Genomic DNA, 24,485 nt, shown 5'->3' with positions numbered 1-24,485 from the left:
TCTATTCTGCTAATATCATGAAAAAAACCATATTCAAGTGTTGATATAAAAGGATAAAAAAGAATGGTAACAATTCAGTACCAATTGTCCCACTATATCTTTCCATTCTATAATTTTCTTTAACAGTTCTTTTCTTCATGGCATGCTTTTTACAACATGAGAAGTGAAAAATGAAAGCAGATATAAATGCCAAATACTTCTCAGTTGCTTCCAGGTATGGTCAAACGTTGCTTTATAATTCAGTTTGCCAACTGTTAAAGTTAAGATTACCACATGTAATCCTAAAAAGTTGGATGCAACAAAGTCTTCAAGACTAAAAGTGACTGGACTGCTCACTCAGAAGTTTCTCTGTAAAATGGAATGGTAACTAGCCACAGAGAAAGTATGAAATGGGTTCAGTGAAACTGAGCATGGACGTGGTCTAAAGATGATAATCCATTTGAACTTTAATTTTGTAAAATGTATTTGAACTGAAAATCTGATATCATTGACAACCGCTTACTTTTAATACTATAGTAATGGTTGACCTTTCAAATCTTTTCCACTGGTACTGAACAGAACATATATCTATCCAAAGAGACACTAGCTTGTTTCTTGATTATTTTGGCATCAACTGATATCATTTTGAAATCTAATGAACAAAATACACTGATGAACAAAAAAGAATCAGTTGACACAGACAACAGACCAATAGCTATCAGAGGGGAGGGGGTTGGGGACTGAATAAAAGAAGGTGAGGGGATTAAGTAAAAAAAATATATATAAATGTATTATATATTATATTTATATATGTTATATATATTATATATCACATAGACACAGACAACAGTGTGGTGATAGCCACAGGAAAAAGGGGATAGGGACAAGTAGAAGTAGACAAAAAGAGGATAAAAAAAGTACAAAAAGAGACTTTATTTTGGGTGATGGGTTCACAATACAGTATGCAAATGATGTTTTGTTGAGTTGTACACTTGCAACCTGTATGGTTTTGTGAACCAGTCACTTCCAATAAATTCAATAAAAATCAATAGACTAATTAATAAAGTGACATGTGTTACCCAAAGTAACATTTATAAAGACTAGAACTGAACTTAAATGGTTAACAGTAATTGCCTCTAAAAGGTCTACCAAGAACGTTATGAAAAGGAAGACATTGATTTCACCATGTACTTGAAATGTTTCGATAATTTTGTTAAGAAAACATATTATAGCCCTGGCCGGGTTGGCTCAGCGGTAGAGCGTCAGCCTAGCGTGCGGAGGACCCGGGTTCGATTCCCGGCCAGGGCACACAGGAGAAGCGCCCATTTGCTTCTCCACCCCTCCGCCGTGCTTTCCTCTCTGTCTCTTTCTTCCCCTCCCGCAGCCAAGGCTCCATTGGAGCAAAGATGGCCCGGGCGCTGGGGATGGCTCTGTGGCCTCTGCCTCAGGCGCTAGAGTGGCTCTGGTCGCAACATGGCGACGCCCAGGATGGGCAGAGCATCGCCCGCTGGTCGGCAGACCGTCGCCCCTGGTGGGCGTGCCGGGTGGATCCCGGTCGGGCATGCGGGAGTCTGTCTGACTGTCTCTCCCTGTTTCCAGCTTCAAAAAAATGAAAAAAAATAAATTAAAAAAAAGAAAACATATTATACTTAGCTAAACCTTTACACAGCTTTTATTTTACTGGGGTTTTTTTTCCCCTTTTCTTTTAGCCAAGAAATCGTTCTCAAAGAAAATCATATGCAAAACTGCTCAGGAAAGCCAGGCAAAGGCAGCGCCGGAGTCCAGCACCCTGCAGCCTGGAGCAACCACCGGGCTGCCCCCCCCCCCCCGCGGCAGTGCTGCAGCCTCCTGAGGGCAGAGGTGCGCACTTGAACGCTACTGTATTAGTCTACTAACCACATCATTTAGAATAAAGCCTAGGTCAAATGGCAAATAAGTGGCAAAAATAAGAAATTATTTAGCCCTAATTTCGGTGTACCAGGACAATATTCAGAGTTCATCTCATCCTTGTAATAATTAAGCTTCATAGATTTCACATGTAAAAATAAAGCCTGTATACAACCCCTGTATTTCCAATTTCCGGTCAAAAGAATAAATACATATGGTAATGTAAAACTTCTTTGTTTTGCAAATAGCTTTAAAGATGTATTTTATCTAAAATGATATGAAAACTCATGAAACAAAAACACAAATAAATATACAAAATACAAAGACAGATTAAAAAGTTCATTACATATTTTTAGAAGATATGGTAAGGAATGTATATATTTTAACTACAATTTCTACATAATGACAGAAATCAAAGGGTAATTTGCATAAAGACACTAAAAATAATTTAACGGTGAATAAAAGGTAAAATAAAAACTTTCATTAAATGGTGACAGTTGGCTAGATAAGGCAATATTACCTATAACCTACATGACAGAAAAAAAAAAAATACCTGAATAGCATTCTGGAAAGGAACTGGCTGAAATCAAAGAACTAGCTATTAGCAACAAAATGTCTTACCAAAGTTGCTATTTTTATGAAAAAGCCAACACATCTACAGCATGGACATGTTACTTAATCTAGCATAAGTGCCATAAAAAGTTTTAATTTGCTCAATGATAAAATAACTTTACAAAATAAAAGCACAGATGGCTAGTAAAACTGCATCAATTTAAGAGTCCTATGTGGCACAAGACTTTTATATATGAAAACTCAAAACATACTTTGATTTTTAAGTAAAATAACCTAGATTTTATATCAACCATTACCAAAACAATAACCAATTATCCTTGCATTTATATTGTTTTCCTGCTTTCCAAAAGAACATGAGAAAAATGAGATCTTTAATACATAGGTTCTTATATTTTTCGCTCTTAATTTTTGTACACATATTTATTTTTTTATTAAATTTATTGGGGTGACATTATACACATTTTTAAAACTCATCCATTTTCTTGGTATATTTTAAAAGTGAAATACTATTCAGTACTTACCTCTCTCCAAGGACTGACAAACTGTGTGCGAGCATATCGAGTTAGCATGTGGATGATAACAACCTGTCCCCACTCTTCCACATCAACTAGTAAATTACATAGCTTGCGGTAATTCTTGTGTATCAAATCTATTCTATCCGGGCATACTTCTTCAAAAGCCATCACAACACTTCCAGCTACTAGCTAGAAAAAAAAGAAATAGTAACTCATTAAAAAAAGTTTCCCCTTCATCAAATATTCTACACAGGCATTAAAGAGGGGCAATCAGTGTTATGACAATCAGTATTTAAAGTATTCACTCATTTAATTAATAAATGATTACAAATGTTTAAATACAAATTTTAAAGTGCCACTCCCTCAAAGAATAATTTTAAGAGCTGTAACATGTCTACAAAGTTAGCATTTTTCTAAAGTATTAGTATCAGAAATTCAGGTAATTTCTTATTTCACCAGGTTACATTTCTATAAATTATTCATACATGAATTAAACATATTCATCATGTACATTTTTCATTGTTAGAGCTAACCTATATTCTAATATATATTCATTATTTAGTATATGACAATATTCAGAAAAAGAATCAAGACAATAAGGACCACACCATGTCAGTTTACAATGAGAATGACAATAATTTCACAGTGAATTTATCTTAAAATGTAAGAAATTCATAAATATTTTTGAAACAAAAACACTTTACTATCTTAAACATTTTAATCCACCTGTTTTTGCTAATATAATTTATTTACAAAGAAAACATAGGCTAAAATGTTAGTACACTTTTATCATTTATGTAACAATGTGCATAAGTTGAAATAATGTATTACCAACAAAAGGCAGCTTTCTCAGAGAGTAATTAATGAACCATAAACACTACTTTTGAATTCTCATGATTTCACAAAGTAGTAAAATCAAGCTTTCTTTGGCATTAAGGTACAAGCTAAGAAAAATATACAATATACAAATATTTCTATATATGTGCCACTGATATATGTACAGTTAGCTAACAATATAAAATGGTTTTGAAAAAATAAATTAATATCATATTCTTTCTGAACACTAGGGATCTTCATTTTCGGTATCTAAAATTTCCCCAATGACTTAAAATAAGCAATTAAATAGAAATAGAACTTACTGAAATGGTACTTTTTGAAAAATATTAGATACAATGATATTCATATTTTTAATGTTTGTCCCTCTATTTGGCTGACATTTAGGTTATTAATATGCAACCAATAATACAATTGAAAGAAAACAGCTCAGAATATAGACTTGCCATTATGCTAAACAAGTTTCATTCCTGTGGGGATTTTATGAATTACCGATCAGTATAAACGTGAAGCTGCATTTATTGACTCCAGCCCTGCCCATGTACTGGTGCCTGCTCGTCTCAGCATGTATGCAACTCAGTAGAAAAAGTAAAGAATTGACTATTTGTGTGAAATAAGTAAAAATGTATTATATATATAATTTTCTATTTGCTACTGATAGGGAAAGGAAGTTTGTGTTTTCAACTTTATATTTTGATATCTTCTGCATGAACCACTGTTTAAAAATTATATTGTGATAATCATATTTCAAAAGCACAGAATTAGTATCATATAAAAATCTCTTAGAACAATTAAGTTATGGCATCAAACCATAGAATAACAGTAATTATGAAATATAACTATACTTATATACATTTTATATATCAATCCAGGTGTTCAAGTACAAAAATAAATACTACTTAGAATAAAATAATACATGGAACTAAAACAGTAATTCCAAAAAATTTAAATTTAAGAAATATTATGTAAAATCCTTATTTTGCCTAAGCCTAGAGATTATTTCAAACTGTTTAACTGATACCCAACAATTAAAAAAAAATTAGTTACCACATGGTATTAAATTTATTAAACCAAGAGTTATGATACAAAATAATTCTTAAGTACTAACAAAGAACATGAGAACATGAAAAAATATTAATAATTACCTAAGTACAAATAAAGATTAAGGAAACAAATAAATAGGAAGAATGTGGAAAAAAGTACCTTCACAAACTAAAACAAGCTGTTTCAAATATTTCGTTGGTGTCAACAAACTTACCCTAGGCTAAAACACTACCAAAGGAATTGATCATTTTAGTCTGTTAAATGTTCAATATTCTATAAAATCCCCAGAATTAAAGTGAAATTATCTACTCAGATTTTAAAACCGAACATATCAGTTTCCCAAAAAAAGATAGTTACTTTCCATCTTACTGTGTCAACAGTAGCTTTTCATATAAGGAGAAAAATAAATCACTCCAACAAAGCTAGCAATGAGCTCATCAAATTCAAATGCAGTTTTCCATTTATGTATTTTTTATATTAAAGCAATATAATGGTTCATTTATCTTCCCTTGGTTGCCAAGTTTTTCTGTGCTGTTGCTATGAACTTCAACCATTAGCTGTGCTCCAAGGTAAACTACATGAACCATCAACAAAAGTGACAGCCCATCTACGGAGTTCATATTTTCTCCAGATTATCTATGCTAGTTGACAAGCTGGTAATGAAAAAAATCACACTAAGCAAATGGTTCCACTAATAACAATAAATTTTCTATAAAATTATGAAGGGTACAAAATGTTTCCTTGCATCTATTTTGTCATGAATTCTAATTAACGTTGCAAAAACCTGAGAGTGCTGGGTCATCACAAGAAGTGCATCAAGGTTTGATTGATAATATGGTATAAGTTGGCCAATGCTGCCAAGATTTTCTTCTCTTAAATTAATGGCCATCCAAACTGCCCTAATCATACAGCCCAAATGATATTCCCCTTCTTATTTCAATTTTCTTGAGGCATGGAAAATGGGAAAGATCAGCCATTTATCTTCTAATAGCTGGATAATAGATCTGTCACAACAAAACATCTGCACAAACTCAGAAGTGGTTTTTTGCCCACAACACTGAGGCTTTCAACAACATTAAATCAGTAACTTATACAATGGTCTTACTCAACAGCTTAGTTATGAACTACCAATATATTCATTAACCATCAAATTGCAGCTAAATTGAGAGAAAAATTTCTCATGAAAAAATAGAAACAAACAACTCGGTTTTTCGTAGTCATAGACCAAATTTGTTTTCCTTAGAGACTGTTTTCTATGAGAAAGTTAAATGACATCAAAAGGATTTCTTTAAAAGTAAACTAAAGGCCCTGGCCGGTTGGCTCAGCGGTAGAGCGTCGGCCTAGCGTGCGGAGGACCCGGGTTCGATTCCAGGCCAGAGCACACAGGAGAAGCGCCCATTTGCTTCTCCACCCCTCCGCCGCGCTTTCCTCTCTGTCTCTCTCTTCCCCTCCCGCAGCCAAGGCTCCATTGGAGCAAAAATGGCCTGGGCGCTGGGGATGGCTCTGTGGCCTCTGCCTCAGGCGCTAGAGTGGCTCTGGTCGCAACATGGCGACACCCAGGATGGGCAGAGCATCGCCCCCTGGTGGGCAGAGCCTCGCCCCATGGTGGGCGTGCCGGGTGGATCCCGGTCGGGCGCATGCGGGAGTCTGTCTGACTGTCTCTCCCTGTTTCCAGCTTCAGAAAAATGAAAAAAAAAACAAAAAACAAAAGTAAACTAAAAATAAATAAATACTGGCTTGCTTTTAAGGTGTTCTAAGTAAAAAAGACACTGTCCACTGTTACGCTTAAATTGCTCAAATATGGATTTCTACATTAAAAAAGAAAAAGTGTTCCAAATTTAAGAAATAAATCAATAACTGAACATTAGAAAAGTTTGGAGTAAAGAAGTATTCAGAATATGTTAAACAGAGAAAATAAGATATAATGGTAAATCTAGGAATATAAAATAAATTATATAAAGAAAACTTGTAATAGCCCTGGCCGGTTGGCTCAGCGGTAGAGCGTCGGCCTGGCGTGCGGGGGACCCGGATTCGATTCCCAGCCAGGGCACACAAGAGAAGCGCCCATTTGCTTCTCCACCCTCAACCCCTCCTTCCTCTCTGTCTCTCTCTTCCCCTCCCGCAGCCAAGGCTCCATTGGAGCAAAGATGGCCCGGGCGCTGAGGATGGCTCCTTGGCCTCTGCCCCAGGCGCTAGAGTGGCTCTGGTCGCAGCAGAGCGACGCCCCCAAGGGGCAGAGCATCGCCCCCTGGTGGGCAGAGCATCGCCCCTGGTGGGCGTGCCGGGGCGCATGCAGGAGTCTGTCTGACTGTCTCTCCCAGTTTCCGGCTTCAGAAAAATACAAAAAAAAAAAAGAAAACTTGTAATAATTGATTGGGATGGTAAAATGTAGATAAAATATTCCCTTTTCATTTCATTGACAATAGTTCTGAGATTTCTATTATAGCTCTTAAATTTTACAGATATATTCAGACAACAGTTACTTAAGTAACATTAAAATGCTAAACATAAGGAGTTATATTACCATAACTATAATCCAAAATCCAAAGTGATTTATTTTTAGGGAAGCACTAGTCTTTCTCTAATAAAAGGGAAAAGGCATTCTATTATATTTTAATATGTTTATATTTCACCTTTCCTTAAAATGTAATAGATAAAACTAGTTTTCTTTGAGATCTCAACTGTAAGAAAATCTTCCTTTAGGCTAAAAAAAGCAACAGGAGGTATTTCTCAAATCAACAGAGGTTAAATGAAGAAAATTTTTAAATAGATTAACACCATTCAAATTTATATTCATCAATAGCAGCAATGTCATCATGACAACAATCACAAGAAGCTCCTGCTGGAAACACATTCCTTTTCAAAATGTGAAAATAAATTAGACCTGGTTCATTCAACTGGGAATTTTTTAGGAACTCTAACCAAAAAAACTCTAACAAAAAAACACCTTGAGACCAATTGGTGCATGGATCTTTCAGGCACACCTGCGAGCCCAGCTGCATTTGTTTCTCTGCATTATAATTGTTCAATTTGCTAAAATTTCAAGGAGAGAGATCCGGGGTATCTCTCATGCCACCATTACTCTGACGTCATCCACTAAGTCATCGAAAAAAAATTTTTTTTAACAGTTTTATTTTTTTATTTTATTTTATTTATTCATTTTAGAGAGGAGAGAGAGGGGGAGAGAGAGGAGAGAGAGACAGGGGGAGAGGAGCTGGAAGCATCAACTCCCATATGTGCCTTGACCAGGCAAGCCCAGGGTTTCGAACCGGCGACCTCAGCATTTCCAGGTCGACGCTTTATCCACTGCGCCACCACAGGTCAGGCAAATTTTTAAACAAAAATAATATGGAATTCTTACTGATTTTAAATGCCAATGCTGACATTATTAATTTGAAGTAGAGAAAAAAATATAGCTGTCTTCCTTCAATAAAGTATTACATGCAACAAGCAAAAAGTAATAATAAGATCCATAAATATGTATCAATATATAGAGATCAGAATATTTTTAATCTTTCTATAATAGATTATAATCATACAAAGAAAAAGAAATACCAGAAAACATTCTCAAAACAAAACTAATTTAAATACTATTGGTACCTGGGTAAATCTGAATCTCCTAATGTATGTCCTAGGCATAACTAAAACACAGAGAATCTCCAAACTTCAAATTATATGTAACTAGAAAAATCAGTTCTCAGTCCCAGAGAGTTATCTTTCACAAATTTTCACATAGACCTCTATGAGAATCTGAAGAAACTGCCAAGAAAAAGCAGACGAGAGTTGGTGGTGGACATAAGAGGTAACCAAAATCAACAACAGAAGGAGAAATAGGACTTTTAAGTGTGAAAATACTGTGAAAGATTCCTTATAGATCAGAGCAGACTATGAGGAAGGAATTCACTGGGGGAAGGGGGAGTGGAGTTCAATGAGGATATCTTGGAAAGTTTCAAGGAGAAAAGGGCTCTAAAAGAGGTGGATGAAGAGGAGCACTTTAGAACAGTAAAGTGGCAGAAAGAAAAATAAGACAAAAAATTTAGGATCCCACAACTAAAAACAATAATCAAAATAATCTTAAGACATACATCCCCCCTTACCATGGATATTGCAAAAACAAAACTACCTAATTAAAAAAAACATACATTGCTATTCTGACAGAAAGGGCACTCTTGAACTAGGAATCTGGCAAAGTACCTCATACTCAAACCACCAACCCTATACAAAAAAATGTAAAAAGGCAAGTAATCTGTAAGTACTGAAAACAGAAAATGAAAATCACAACAATTTGAGGTATAGGAGGGATAAATGGTGATGGACAAGTATTTGACTTTGGGTGGTAAGCACACAATACAGTGTACAAAATACGTGTTTTAGAATTGTGCACCTAAAACTTATGTAATTTTGGTAACGAGTGTCACCTCAGTAAAGTCTATTAAAATATTTTTAAATATTACAATGGACATGAAAAAAAAGAAAATCAAAACAATTCAACTGATGAAAATCACCAACAAAATAACCAATAGTGTAGAAAAAGAAAACTGAAATACAACATTCCAAAATGAATTAAGCATCCTCAAAGAAGCACCCTCAAAGATCAGAAAAATGAACATGAATCAGAGATTCAAAAACAGTGAACAGAAATGAACAAAAAACATCAGGAAGAAATAAAACAGAAGTTGAGGAAAACAAGAAACAGAAAAAAATCAGATATGATGATTAAATTGGAGGCACCCTTGAAAAAAATTGTTGAATGAAAACTTAATATGGTATATTAAAAAAAAAGTAGAAAAAAGAACCAAGGGAATGAAAACAAGGTAAAGAAAGAAATAACATAGTTTAGAGTGGTTGAAATATAAGGCAGGGAGACCCTGGCCAGGTAGCTCAATTGATCAGAGAATCTTCCCAATATGCCAAAGTTGTGGGTTCAATCTCCAGTCAGGACGCAAACAAGAATCAACCAATGAATATATAAATAAGTGAAACAGCAAGCTGATGTTTGTTTCCCTCTTTCTGTCTCAAATCAACAAAAAATTTTAAAAATATATAAGAAAAGCAAAATGATCCAAGTTACATAAAATTGAAACTCCTCTTCAGTAACAACTGAACAGAATTAATAATTCTTTTTTTTTTTTTTTTTTTTTTTTCTTTTTCATTTCTGAAGCTGGAAACGGGGAGAGACAGTCAGACAGACTCCCGCATGCGCCCGACCGGGATCCACCCGGCACGCCCACCAGGGGCGATGCTCTGCCCATCCTGGGCGTCGCCATATTGCGACCAGAGCCACTCTAGCGCCTGAGGCAGAGGCCAAGGAGCCATCCCCAGCGCCCGGGCCATCTTTGCTCCAATGGAGCCTTGGCTGCGGGAGGGGAAGAGAGAGACAGAGAGGAAAGCGCGGCGGAGGGGTGGAGAAGCAAATGGGCGCTTCTCCTGTGTGCCCTGGCCGGGAATCGAACCCGGGTCCTCCGCACGCTAGGCCGACGCTCTACCGCTGAGCCAACCGGCCAGGGCCCAGAATTAATAATTCAAAACTACAATATTTTAAAAAAACCACCATTTCTCAGACATACTATAAGTTCTGAATCTACATTTTTAAAAGGCTCACTGGGTAGCAGAAAAAAATCTGACCCACTGCATGTAACCCTGAGACACCATGTCAAACTATTATATATCAAAGAGAAACAGAAAACCTTCAGGGTCAGCATGTTACTTAATGATGCCCACCTTCTTCTGTACTACTATTAAACACTGTTCTAAAAGTATAAGCCAATATAACTGAACAAGAAAAATTAGTCGTAGGAATTAGAAAAAGGGAAGTACAATAACTTTTATTTGCAGATGATATAATTCATTTTCTAGAATAAACCACTAAGAATGAAGAACAAAACTAAATAAAAAAATAAAAAAATTGCCCTGGCCGGTTGACTCAGCAGGAGAGCATCAGCCTAGCATGAGGAGGACCTGGGTTCGATTCCAGGCCAGGGCACACAGGAGAAGCGCCCATTTTCTTCTCCACCCCTCCGCCGCGCTTTCCTCTCTGTCTCTCTCTTCCCCTCCTGCAGCCAAGGCTCCATTGGAGCAAAGATGGCCCGGGCGCTGGGGATGGCTCTGTGGCCTCTGCCTCAGGCGCTAGAATGGCTCTGGTCGCAACATGGCGATGCCCAGGATGGGCAGAGCATCGCCCCATGGTGGGCGTGCCGGGTGGATCCCGGTCGGGCGCATGCGGGAGTCTGTCTGTCTCTCCCTGTTTCCAGCTTCAGAAAAATGAAAAAAATAAAAATAAAAAAAATAAAAAAATCAGTACAGCAGTATATAAAATTACCATACAGCAAATCAACAACTTTCTTATAGAACAATATAACAAGTTCAATGATATAATGATAAAGTAATTTCAATTTATAATAGCTAGCATTAAAGTGATAAGATGCAACTCTATATTAATACTTAACTCAGTTGTCTCCATCTTACTACTCTCCAAAGAGGTACATGTTAGCAATTCTGAAACAACACTTCTGCATTCTGGAACAAAGCAAATAACTAAACAGATAGTGGATAATTGGAGCCACATTCCTTAATGTTGGAGAAAGAACACTAAAGGTAGAGAAGTTAAAAGAAACTCTGTGCTGTTGCTACACTGGAACTAGAGTATAAACTATTGCTGTTTAATAGAGATAGGAAAATAAATATGTGTATTCCTAATTTTCAAAACATAAATATATACTATATAATACTTTAGGAAAAAAAAAGAGTGCCACATACTGATAGACCATTAAAGTCCCCAAAAGATATACCTCTTCTACCTTTGTGAAGCAAAACATTAAAAAAAAGTAAACACCTAATTTCTACCACAAAGAATATAAGGAATAAATTCCATAATCATTTAGCAAATATTAAATACCTACTTTGAACAAGTAGTCAATGTTTCTTCTACTGTATTTTAGAAATAAATGGTCAGAAGTCAAGTATACACATTCCAAATTAACAAAGAAACCATCCTTTACATTCTTTTTCTGAGTATTTACTTCTTATTTGAAATATTTCTTAACCCCTATTCAGTGGTGTCAGGCACTGTGCTGAGGGTTTTATATCCAACAACTCATTCAACACAAAACCTTTATATACTATATATTAAAATTCCTACAAATTTGGAAATTGAAACTATATTATAATGTCTAAATACATGGCTACTAAGTGGCAGAAGTTCAGGCACAAATCCAATTCTGTCTAATTCCAAAGTATGTAGTGTTTAAATGTGATGTATCTTGTTTGGAAAGATCTGAGCAAATTATACATGGAGATTTCATTCCTAGGCTATGCCACAAATTTCATTTAGTATATAATGTAGCAGAAATCAAGGTAAATTACATTAAAATAAAAGATCTGTTATCTTGTATATCTTACTATATTTTACACAGTACTTAGAAATGCCTTGCACATAAAAGAAACTAAATTTTTTTTACTATTACTGAACTCAAGATAACCAGAATATCAATTAATATTGATTGCATATCTGGGTCCTGGAAGCAGAGAAATATATGCCATGCAAAACTATATTTGCTTACTTTCTACATTATACCAAAGATTATAGAAGAAATATCTGCTACATTATAGTGGGTTTTTTTCAGAGACAGAGAGTCAGAGCGAGTGATATAGGGATGAACAGGAAGAAAGAAAGATGAGAAGCATCAATTATTAGTTTTTCATTGCAACACCTTAGTTGTTCATTGATTGCTTTCTCATATGTGCCTTGACCGTCGGGCTGCAGCAGACCGAGTAATCCATTGCTCAAGCCAGCGACCTTGGGCCCAAGCTGGTGAGCTTTTGCTCAAACCAGATGAGCCTGCACTAAAGCTGGTAACCTCGGGGTCTTGAACCTGGGTCCTCCGCATCCCAGTCCGACACTATCCCCTGCGCCACCGCCTGGTCAAGCCTACATTATAGATTTTTTTTAAATTGCTGGATAGCTTATAAATAAAATTCCAATTATAATCTCATGTACAGCATGGGACAAAAGCAGGTTTACAATTGTGAGTATGTGAAATGCAATTTATTCTTATATTATTATTTATTAATATATAAAGCTCCTAAATATATAAAATAAATACTGGCAGAATTAAAGGAGAAATACACAGCTATACAACAATAGTAGTAGACTTCAATACTCTTGCTTTCAAAAATGGATCAAACCCCCAGGGAGAAGATCAAATAAAGAAACAGAATACCTGAACAACACTATTATATTATTTCCCATATGAACAATTGTAAACCTAGTTTTGCCCCATCCTGTATAATACAGTATTTTTAAAATTATGTAGTGAAAAACTCATTAAAGGATTAAATAATCTAACCAAAAGGCACATATTTCAAAACTGGATTAAAAAACAAAATCCAAACACTAAAATAATCACTACTAATATTTTAACATATTAACTTGAACATTTAAGGCTTTGCATACACATTGTGTATATATTTCTAATAAAAACTGTAACAAACACAAAAAAATGCAATTATATGCTGTATGCAGGAGACACACATTAGATTCAAAAATATCAACAGTTGACAGTAAATGCATGGAAAAGAGGACAGAGGGAAAGGGGATGATAGGATGGGATAAACCTGAAGTGAAGGGGGGAGGGCACTGTTGAGAGGGGAGTAAGGGAGATGTTGAGGGGAATAAGGGAAAGGGGAAATGCATTCAGGGCAACACTAGAATCTATATAAACACAATTAATAAAAAAATATAAATAAATTTTAATAAAGTAAAAACAAAAAAGAAAACTGTAACAAACACAAAAAAATTCCAACTATGTGCTGTCTGCAAAAGACACACATTAGATTCAAAAATATCAACAGGTTGACAGTAAATGCAAGGAAAACAATGTATCATGTAAACAGCTACCACAAAAAACCTTAAGCGGTTATACTTATAATGAACAAAATAGAGATAAATGAACATTTTATAATGACAAAAGGAAGATAAAACAATTATAAATATATATGCACCAAATATCAGAGCTCCTAAATATATAAAATAAATACTGGCAGAATTAAAGGAGAAATACACAGCTATACAACAATAGTAGTAGACTTCAATACTCTTGCTTTCAAAAATGGATCAAACCCCCAGGGAGAAGATCAAATAAAGAAACAGAATACCTGAACAACACTATAAATTAATTAAACCTAACGGGTATATACAATACTCCACCCAACAACAGCATAATACATATTCCTCTGAAGTGCACATTGAACATTCTCTCCAATAAACTGTATGCTGCATCTTTCAATAATAGCTATATGGGGCTAGTGGCTACTATATTTGGATAGCTGCTATATACAGGTATACATGCTCCTTGGTGATATCATCCTAAGATGAGCTGGCATCTACCTAAATAACTGAGCCATATAGGTGGGTGAAGAAGCTTCCATCAAAGAAACCCTTAAACCAGCTCCTCCAGAAGTCTGCTCAAAAAACTCATGGATCCTCACTATTCCTAGATCACATTATCACTACATACAAAGAATGGGAGCCGAGAAGAAAGAAAGAGAAGAGAAGACATTTCTAAAAGATCTTTCTTACTAGCCAATAAGTCATATGTATATGAAAATGTCAACAATTTTACCTTGACATAAAAATATACTACTTACTGTGCTTTTATCCTTCAGAAGCTTTTCAATTACTTCAATTAACATTTCCTTCTGCTCTGGATCAAGGCTAAAACATAAAAATAACAATATACATTCATTTTCTTACTTTATTTCTAACTTTAAATGAAACTAATCATTTCAAAAACTTTAAGAAATTTTTAGAGGGATGGGAAAGCAAGAATCATATAATGATAGAAAAAAGCAGAAAACAAATTTAATGTAAAATGGAATGTTTTTTCTCCCAAATATTTTCTATTCTTTCTGAAGTTGCTCATATTAAACTCAGATACCAACACCATTAAGAAAGTGCATATTTAATAAACAAGTTCACTTTCAAAATAAATAAACATTAAGAAAGTAAACCACAAATTCTTTTTCTAATTGATGAGTGAACTAACAGGATAACAATCATTTTCTACTATGAAGACATAATTGTCAAAAACAAACACAAAGAATTTCCAAGTAAGAATTTTGTATCATTCTAGTTCACTGACACTGGGGAACAAAATTTTTGTTGCATTCACAAATACACTTGTTCTTACCTAATTCGAGTGTGCTGATCTCAAATCTGACATTAGTTTTTCTCTGTAAGCTACAGTTTTTTTGCAATTCAAGATTTTAGGCTTTCTTTTTTTTTTTTTTTTCTTTTGTATTTTTCTGAAGCTAGAAACCGGGAGAGACAGTCAGACAGACTCCCGCATGCGCCCGACCCGGATCCACCCGGCACGCCCACCAGGGGGCGATGCTCTGCCCCTCCGGGGCGTCGCTCTGTCGCGACCAGAGCCACTCTAGCGCCTGGGGCAGAGGCCAAGGAGCCATCCCCAGCGCCCGGGCCATCTTTGCTCCAATGGAGCCTCAGCTGTGGGAGGGGAAGAGAAAGACAGAGAGGAAGGAGAGGGGGAGGGGTGGAGAAGCAGATGGGAGCTTCTCCTGTGTGCCCTGGCCGGGAATCGAACCCGGGACTTCTGCACACCAGGCCGACGCTCTACCACTGAGCCAACCGGCCAGGGCCTAGGCTTTCATTTTATTGTAAAATTTTCAACATTCAGTTTAACATAATGAAGTAGAATGTCTTCTTGGGCATCATCTTTATGAAAATATAATTATATAATACAGTAAAGACACTAATACACTAAAAGATATGATTGCATCAGAATTTGTCTACAATTTCAAAATAGAACATATTAAAACACTTATTTTAATCATAAAATTTGCACAAAACTTATTTAAATTCAAATCAGGCAAAAATGTGCGTTTGTAGCTCTTGAGTTTGTGTACTTGTTGAGGACAATCTCATTTGATGCTCCAGCAGTAGTCTGCTCATCATTAACAGCTACAAAATTTTCAGGTAACTATCAAGGTAACTGTTCAGGAAGTGAATCTTAACGCTCATGTTACATCCAATGTCACGGAAAGATAACAGCATCCTTTGAACCAGAAGTTCAGTTTTCTGCTTTTTTGTTGCCAAGGAAGTTCTTTGTAACTGCCACAAAAGACTGCCATGCTGCTTTCTCCTCCTTATTCATCTTCTTGGCAAATTCTTCATCATGTATGAGGGTTCGAATTTGAGGTCCATCGAATACACCTACTTCTATCTTCTCAAAAGACCAGGCAGGAAAAGCAGAAATAATGTTGAAAGCATTCACTTTCTCTATTCAAAGCCTGAACAAACTGCTTCATTAAGCCAAGAACTACAAGTTCATTCACAATATTTTGCATCTCTACTTCCAGAGCCTCACATGTTGGGCACTCCTTCTGTGTCCAGTGCTTCTCCCAAGCTTGGCTGTCCCACAAACACAGAAAACAAGGATACTTCATGTACCTCTCTGTTGTCCTAGCAGGAAATTTACCATTTTAAGATCCACACAAATAATCCAGTTATGCTCCTCATACTTCAGAAAGTCAATGAAAATTTTTATGTCATTCTTACTAAGTCATTCAATTGGGGTTAGCTAAACTGCTGAGGGGTTAATGATTGCTTGGCATCAGAAGAAGACCCTTCAAATTCTACAACCATTTTCTCATGCATCTTATCAAAATACACTTTATCACCATGTTCACTTTCTTCATCCTTAGAAGAAATAAAACCATTGAAAACTGGAACCAGCAGTGTCTCAGTGTGGGATAGGTCGTATTGCTGAAGAAATATTAGGACATGAGATCATATGCCGTTTTTTCTTGCCAATGCCCTTTGTATGGATCAGACAGAAATAACAGTCACTGCTGTGGTCCTTAAGTTCACGCCAAATCATGGGAATACCAAAAGGCATTCCTTTGCATTTTCCTGTTGTCCAGTCATGAAGCATTTCCTCACAATTATGACACACAATATGAGGAGCCCAATTCTTGTCTTGATCGCCAAGGGGAACTTGAAAATAGGCAATATATGCACGTGTCACAATGATGAAATATTGCGCCTTTGACGTTGAAGTGTGTGCCACATATATAACAGAAGATGTCAGGACTATTCTTACATTTATGCCTACTTGAAGAAGCCATGATTCAATCTTAAAACAAAATAAGAGGCTGTTTTTATCAGATAAAAATTTTTTACATTTAAAAACAACTACAATTATGTAAAAGTGATGTTAATTGCCTTGTGGTTATGTTCCATCCCAGAGTCATTGCCCTTTAACTCCACTTTAAAAACCAATGCATGTGCCCTGGCTGGATGGGTCAGTGGTAGAGCGGTGGACAGGCATGCAGGAGTCCCGGGTTTGATTCCCGGCCAGGGCACACAGGAGAAGCGCCCATCTGCTTCTCCACCCCTCCCCATCTCCTTCCTCTCTGTCTCTCTCTTTCCCTCCCGCAGCCAAGGCTCCATTGGAGCAAAGTTGGCCCAGCGCTGAGGATGGCTCCATGGCCTCTGCCTCAGGCACTAGAATGGCTCTGGTTGCAACAGAGCAACGCCCCAGATGGGCAGAGCATCGCCCGCTGGTGGGCATGCCAGGTGGATTCCGGTCGGGCGCATGCAGGAGTCTGTCTGACTGCCTACCCATTTCCAACTTCAGAAAAATACCAAAAAAAAACAAAAAAAAACCCAATGCATGCTGTTAAACGTAACAAAAAGAAATTAAAATTGCATAAAAACTAGAGGATGCATCAAAAAACGAATTTCAGATTTGGAATCAGCGATGCAGAAATATATAGAAACAGTTCTAAAACCTCATGCAACAGAAAAATGAAAAAAAAATTGTTCCCCAGTGTTATAAAACCCACCATCTAAAACCAAGAAATATAAGCAGACTTACACATGTACAGACTTGAGAAATGCATCTTAATAGCAGCTCTAATCAATGAAATATTGACAACAATATATTTCTTCCTAGCATGGAATTCTATTGTTGTTCATTTACTGAGAAGCTAAACAATAGGTATACAAAGATAAACAAACAGAGGTTAGTAAAGACACTCCCAAACATAATCACACCATATAACAGATACATCTATGAGATTATGTAAGTAAAGAGGAAGGGCACCAATGGAGGCAGGAGAGTTGAGGAAGATTTCTTACAGGAAATGACATCTCAGAGGAATATTAAATAATTGAGTTTAAAGTTGGAGAAAGGAGGAAATTTTCTAGGTAGAGACTAAAGGAGGAAAAAGAGATAGTAATGAGGTAAAAATATTTTATGCAGAGGACTAACAGGACTAGTGAGCTACTAAATTGTAATTCAAGGCAAGAAGAGTGAGAGCTGAAGCTGGAGAGGTAAAAAGGAGCCCAGTGATGAACTTCTAAACCATCCCAGTGAGCTTCGATTTTATTCTGCAAGTTTATAACAGAAAAGATAATGAGTGAGGCGCATGATACAGCTTTCACTGTTAACCTAAGGAAACTAGTTTTTATTTTTTACAAACATTATATACATTTATTAGTAACTATTATGATTATCTGAAACCTTTTAATTCTTTCAGATATCATTTCCAGTCTCCCTTCTCCAGGAAGTCTTTTCCAACAATGTCATTTCCTTAAATGTTTACATTATGAAACTCCATATGATAATCTGAGCCCTAACCTATTTAAGTCACTGTTAGTGTGCCTATGCATGTACAGATACAGTATTTTATATGTTAATACCTTACTCAATTATAGATTGTCTTTAATTATTTGGCATATTTGATTTTTTTCCTCAAATATGTGATAATACATCCTCTACTGTTTTCATACACTTTACAAATATAACGTAGCACCAGAAAGCAAAATAATCTTGATAAAAAGCTTGTGGAACTAATGGTAACAGAACATAATATCAAATTATTGCAGATAATATACTGCTCACAAAAATTAGGGGATATTTCAAAATGAATATGAAGCGATAAAATATTCCCTAATTTTTGTGAGCAGTATATTTTTATTTAGGCAATATGTTTACCACAAAGATCAAGAAATGTATGATATTTTAATAAGTATTATATAAATATGGGATGGTAGCAGATTTTAAAATCAGTATTTAAAAAATTATTTACTAAAATAGCTCTAGATAATCAGACAAGGAAAGAGACAGCAGGACCAAAGATGGAGGGAGGGAAACAAGGTGAGTTGAGAGAATAACATACAACCCTACCCTACAATAAACAGAAAAAAGATATTAACTTTCTAATAATATATGTGATTATGTACATGAGAGGCAGACCATATAAACAAGAATTTAAATTCTGATTAATCTTAAGTTATAAAATCTATAAATTATTTCAGGCCTTAATAGGCTCACAAGTAAAAACCTGTGTAGGATCTCTATAACCAAAACAAAGATGTCTAGAGAACATTTGTGGTGGAGGAGTGGGGGCACAATATCCGAGTTTACTTAGTCTAAGAACAGACTAGCTACAAGAGTTATTAAAATAAGCCTCATTGGCTATAACATTCCACATAACATTAGAGATCTTTGGTATTATTAACAAAACACCTACCTGTACAATTTTTGTATTGCATGGGCTGCATTCTTCCTAACATATGGTGATAAATCAGCAGAAGCTTCCTTAATAGCGAGCATCATAATAGGGACAATAATTGGCACTCTAATACTTGACAGAACTCTCAACGCACTTGCACGAATTAGTTGATTTGGGTCCTAAAAATTATGCAAAAATATTCATCAAATTTCAAGTTAACATTATTTCAAAGGTATCTTTATGACACACTTAACAGGTGCTTATAGGGTACAATGTAACAACAGCAGGAGGGAAAGCTACTTAGTTTAAAATAAACAACCAGTACATGGAAATGGGTTAAAAAAAAAAGATGTGTAAAACGTTATTTCTCTGAATAATGTTTTTAATAAGAAAAGTAGGCCCTGGCCGGTTGGCTCAGCGGTAGAGCGTCGGCCTAGCGTGCGGAGGACCCGGGTTCGATTCCCGGCCAGGGCACACAGGAGAAGCGCCCATTTGCTTCTCCACCCCTCCGCCGCGCTTTCCTCTCTGTCTCTCTCTTCCCCTCCCGCAGCCAAGGCTCCATTGGAGCAAACATGGCCCGGGCGCTGGGGATGGCTCTGTGGCCGCTGCCTCAGGCGCTAGAGTGGCTCTGGTCGCAACATGGCGACGCCCAGGATGGGCAGAGCATCGCCCCCTGGTGGGCAGAGCGTCGCCCCATGGTGGGCGTGCCGGGTGGATCCCGGTCGGGCGCATGCGGGAGTCTGTCTGACTGTCTCTCCCTGTTTCCAGCTTCAGAAAAATGAAAAAAAAAAAAAAAAAAAAAAAAAAAAAAAAAAAAGAAAAGTAATGGTAATAATTTTTATTGATCATTTACTACTAAATATGCTTGGTTTTTCTGAGTTTCATAATAATAAAATGATGTAGGTCATAAATTTTATCTTTGAAAAAGTCATATCCCTCTTTGTACACTTTCAACAACTAGTTGGTATAATGATGAAGAGTTCTTTGATGCATGATAATGATTATACTAAACATAAAGGAACACAAACAAACGGAAACACACAGGGCAAGGTCCAGCTGACTGTATAAACTGTTTTCTAGGCCAATGAATAAGTATTGTGAGGGGGCTTTTAATGCTTTCAAATCAGTACTGTGCCATCCAGTGAATTATTGCTTCACTTCTTTAATGACATGCCTTCAACTGTGCGGAACTATTGTAGCTATTTCCTTGCTTACATTATTATTTACCTTCAGAGCTCGCTGAAAAGTACTTATGGACAAGAGTGCCAGATCTTGCTGTTCTTCAGCATATCGAACCAGGTAAACATATACTAACTTCTTGATCTGTTTAAAAAAAAAATCAATCTTAGCCAGAGTAAAAATTAAAAATTCAATATTTTCTATACAAAAATCCATCTTTAATTTTCCTGAAGTGAGTAACTAGCCTGATCATAGCTTAAATTGTTAATAAAGAGAATACAGGGTGGGGCAAAAGTAGGTTTACAGTTATTGAGGAGCCCTGGCTGGTTGGCTCAGTGGTAGACCATCAGCCCAGCATGTGGATGTCTTGCATTCAATTCCTGGTCAGGACACACAGGAGAAGAGACCATCTGCTTCTCCACCCCTACTCCTTCCCTTCTCTCTCTTTCCCTCCCATAGCCATGGCTCGACTGGTTTGCGCCCATCCACTCAGGTACTGAGGATGGCTTCGTGGAGCCTCAGCCTCTAGCTCAGTTGTGGGTATGGCCCCGGATGGGCACAGCATCGACCTTAGACTGGGGTTGACGGGTAGATCTTGGTCCAGGTACATGCGGAAGTCTGGCTCTCTATTTCCCCTCCTCTCACTCAGAAAAGAAGAAAAAAAAAAAGCACTGTATAGAAATTAATACAATAATTAAATAATAATACAAGAATAAATTCTGTGTTTCACATATTATTGTAAACCTACTTTTGCCCGCCCCCCCCCCCCCAATGTAGGATAATGAATGGAAACAGCAGAAGCTTGTGAAGGCAGAATTTTAGTAATCTGGTCCATAGTAGTAACATCCTATCAAAGTGTCTTTCCTCCGGAGGGGAAATAAAAGTCCCTGAACAAAACTTATACAAGAATATTGAAATAAAAATAAAACTACAAAAGTATTTTCAAAATGAGGGATACAAAGAACTTGGGTTCTGCCTACTAATTATATTGTATGGCAAGATAGGTTATGCTTCCTCATTTGTCAATAGGTGCTGAAGTTCCAAATCTGTTTCTATGTAGTATTCACAGTCCAATATACATTACATGATATCTTCAGCTCAGTAAAAATAATGTTTGACAAGAATTCCAAATGCCGATGTGTCTTCAGGAAACTTTTTAAAGGTAATTTAATCACTATTTAAATAAAATTATGATAAACAGAAAAATTAAATGAAAATTAGAATTTGAGTTAAAATTCATGAATTGCCTCCTCTGGCACTGTTCACAGCCTGTATCTCCTGTGCCAAATATCTTCAGATACCACTTCCTGATAAATTTCCTTGCATGTCAGTACAATGCATACCTAAAAGTTTATAGAATGTTCAGAGAGCATAGGAAATGAGTGGAAGTTGCTAGGACTAGCTGGAATTGATTCTGAGAAAGACAATCAGTGCAATACTGGGCCACAATTTATATCCTACTAACCAAGTTGGACTATTTTAAAAGAAAACCTCTGTGGCCTCCCTTTCCTTGCACTTCAATTTCCCTTGATACGGCATAGTTCTGAGTTCCCTCATCATCCTTTGGTCCCTTCTGAATTCACTCCCACTTGTCTATATTTCTTTTGGTACGGTGTTCTAAACTACAAATGAAAGTTAAGAAAAACAAACTAGTTAAGACTTTGTTCCAGATAAGGTGCTTCCTATGTGTGATACAACTGATTCTTAAATATTACAATACACCTTTTCTAAATGTACTAATGACTAAATCGAGCCATACTTGAATAATTCTCCTGAAGTTTTTATTTTTATTTTCTTCTAAATCTTACATTTACCTATAGACATGTTCAACAACTTGAATTCAACCCATCACAGCACCCTAAAATAATTTTAGACCTTAATTTGTAATCTGGCCTATTTTTCTGCTCTTTACAATTTCATGAGCACAACTGAAAATTTAATGAGCATACTTTCTACATCATCATTATCAATAAAAATGCTAAACACACCATTTTTAGTTGATATCAATCCATTCTATTATACTATATCACAGGGTCATTGGTGAAAGCAACAAAAAATTCATTTCCAGCACTTACCAAATGGCTCAGTTGGTTGGAGCATCATCCTGATATGTGAAGGTTGCAGGTTTGATCAAGGGCACATGCAAGAAGAGATTTATATTCCTCTCTCTTCTCCCCCTCTTCTTTCCCCTCCTCTCTTTCTAAAAGTCTATAATTTTTTTAAAAAATTCTTTTCCAATTACTCGTCAGTAAAAAAAAATCCACAAAATCTTAAAAACAGTATCCATAATCCTTAACTTAGTACTCAATACAGTTCAAAATTGCCCCAAAATTCCTTCTAGACAAACAGAAACTGTCCCCAAAATTATCTTGCACTTTTTGTCTTACTCTTCATTCAGGTTAACACTCTACATTTCCTCAACCTTCACTAATCAAAATCTCAAAAAAACAAAAATTAAACAATAAAATATCCAGTAATAGGTAAAGAACAAAATAAATGCAGTACATCCATAACACTACACAGAATTAAGTAAATCTATACATATTAAAAATACGTCCTTGTAAAAAAGTTAAAGGCACAAAATTGTGTGCATTGTATAATCTCACTTCTGCATTAATAAAAAACAGGTACACATACACTGTATTTATCAGGCTAAGATAGACCAGGTGTTCCATTATATTATGAACCACAAAGAAAGGAACAACAAAAATAAAAAAAACCCTGCCAATTCTAAGTCACCATCAATGGTTATGGTAAGCCCCAACTGCAGAAACAAAAGACACTGTTCGCAAAAATTAGGGGATCAGGGAACAGTGCAGATTCACCAATGAAACAAAAGTTGGTTTTGCATTTCATTTGCCTAATCAAACAACTTTCTTTGACTTGTTGTTTGCTTTTCTGATGTTCTTGTTTAATAAAAAAATTCAAATGTTTCTTTTTTTTATCGCTTCATACTCATTTTGAAATATCCCCTAATTTTTGTGAGCAGTGTAGAAAACAAATGTCTTAGAATGGATATAATATGTTAGTAATATCAAATATGTGTTACCTAAATTATACTTCATTTTTTATTTACTACTCAATGAACAGGTCTTATTATTCCTACTTTACAGGTAAGAAACTGAAGCACAGAGAAGTTAAGTAACTTGATCAAGATAGCATATCTGTTAAATGAAGGACCAGGATTCAAACCAGGTAAGTATAAAAGTTGAGAAATCTATCTAATGGTAAAATGTTAATAGGAACTCTTTCTGGGCTCTGGTATTAACCAGTGACCTTTACATTTTTCTGTATTATTTAAGTTTTAATATAAATATTAATTGTGTTCAGACAAAACAAGATACTTTAACTTTAGGAATGAATCTCATCTTTCCAGATGTCCTCCAGCATAAAATAACAGTATTTTCTCTGTTTATAAAACTAATTTAAAATTTTTATTATAAAAAATAACCTCAAACTGAAAATATTTTTAGGATACCTAGGAAGATAGTGTTTTCTGTAGTGTTGGCAAAATAAAGCCACCAAAATTATTGTAAACCTGTCCTATATAGGTCAACCAAAAACTCAGCTAAATGAACAAACTTTTGCAAATCAACCAATCTGTGACAACCCCTTGCTTCTGAGTATTAACCAATCAAGAACAAACTCAATCCAAATATACCACACCTCTAAGTGCCAACTGATGAATGGCAATCTCACCCAGGTAATCTCACATGTACATATGATATCAACCCACTTAGGCCCCTGAAAGTCCATAAACTCTTTCTTTTTATGATCCTTCAGTGGTAGTCAACCTGGTCCCTACCACTCACTAGTGGGCGTTCCAGCTTTCATGGTGGGCGGTAGCAGAGCAACCAAAGTATAAATAAAAAGATAGATTTAACTATAGTAAGTTGTTTTATAAAGATTTATTCTGCCAAACTTAGCAAAAATCCA

General features: G+C 35.9%; 1 protein-coding gene across 2 annotated transcripts in view; it reads right to left on the bottom strand.

The window, feature by feature from the left end:
- The window catches only part of AP3B1 (adaptor related protein complex 3 subunit beta 1), a 315,994-nt gene that overhangs the window by 224,031 nt on the left and 67,478 nt on the right, over positions 1-24,485 (bottom strand). For both annotated transcript variants that reach the window (XM_066381706.1, XM_066381707.1), the window contains exons 4-7: positions 20,598-20,693; positions 19,389-19,549; positions 14,478-14,544; positions 2,961-3,143 (exon numbers count right to left, since the gene is read on the bottom strand). In XM_066381706.1, coding sequence (XP_066237803.1) covers positions 2,961-3,143; positions 14,478-14,544; positions 19,389-19,549; positions 20,598-20,693 — 507 coding nt within the window. The remainder of the gene's footprint in view (positions 1-2,960; positions 3,144-14,477; positions 14,545-19,388; positions 19,550-20,597; positions 20,694-24,485) is intronic.

The sequence above is a fragment of the Saccopteryx leptura genome, chromosome 4, assembly GCF_036850995.1.
Source record: "Saccopteryx leptura isolate mSacLep1 chromosome 4, mSacLep1_pri_phased_curated, whole genome shotgun sequence".
NCBI lineage: Eukaryota > Metazoa > Chordata > Mammalia > Chiroptera > Emballonuridae > Saccopteryx > Saccopteryx leptura.
Note: the sequence above shows the minus strand (reverse complement) of the source record. Positions and strands in the feature narration are given on the sequence as shown.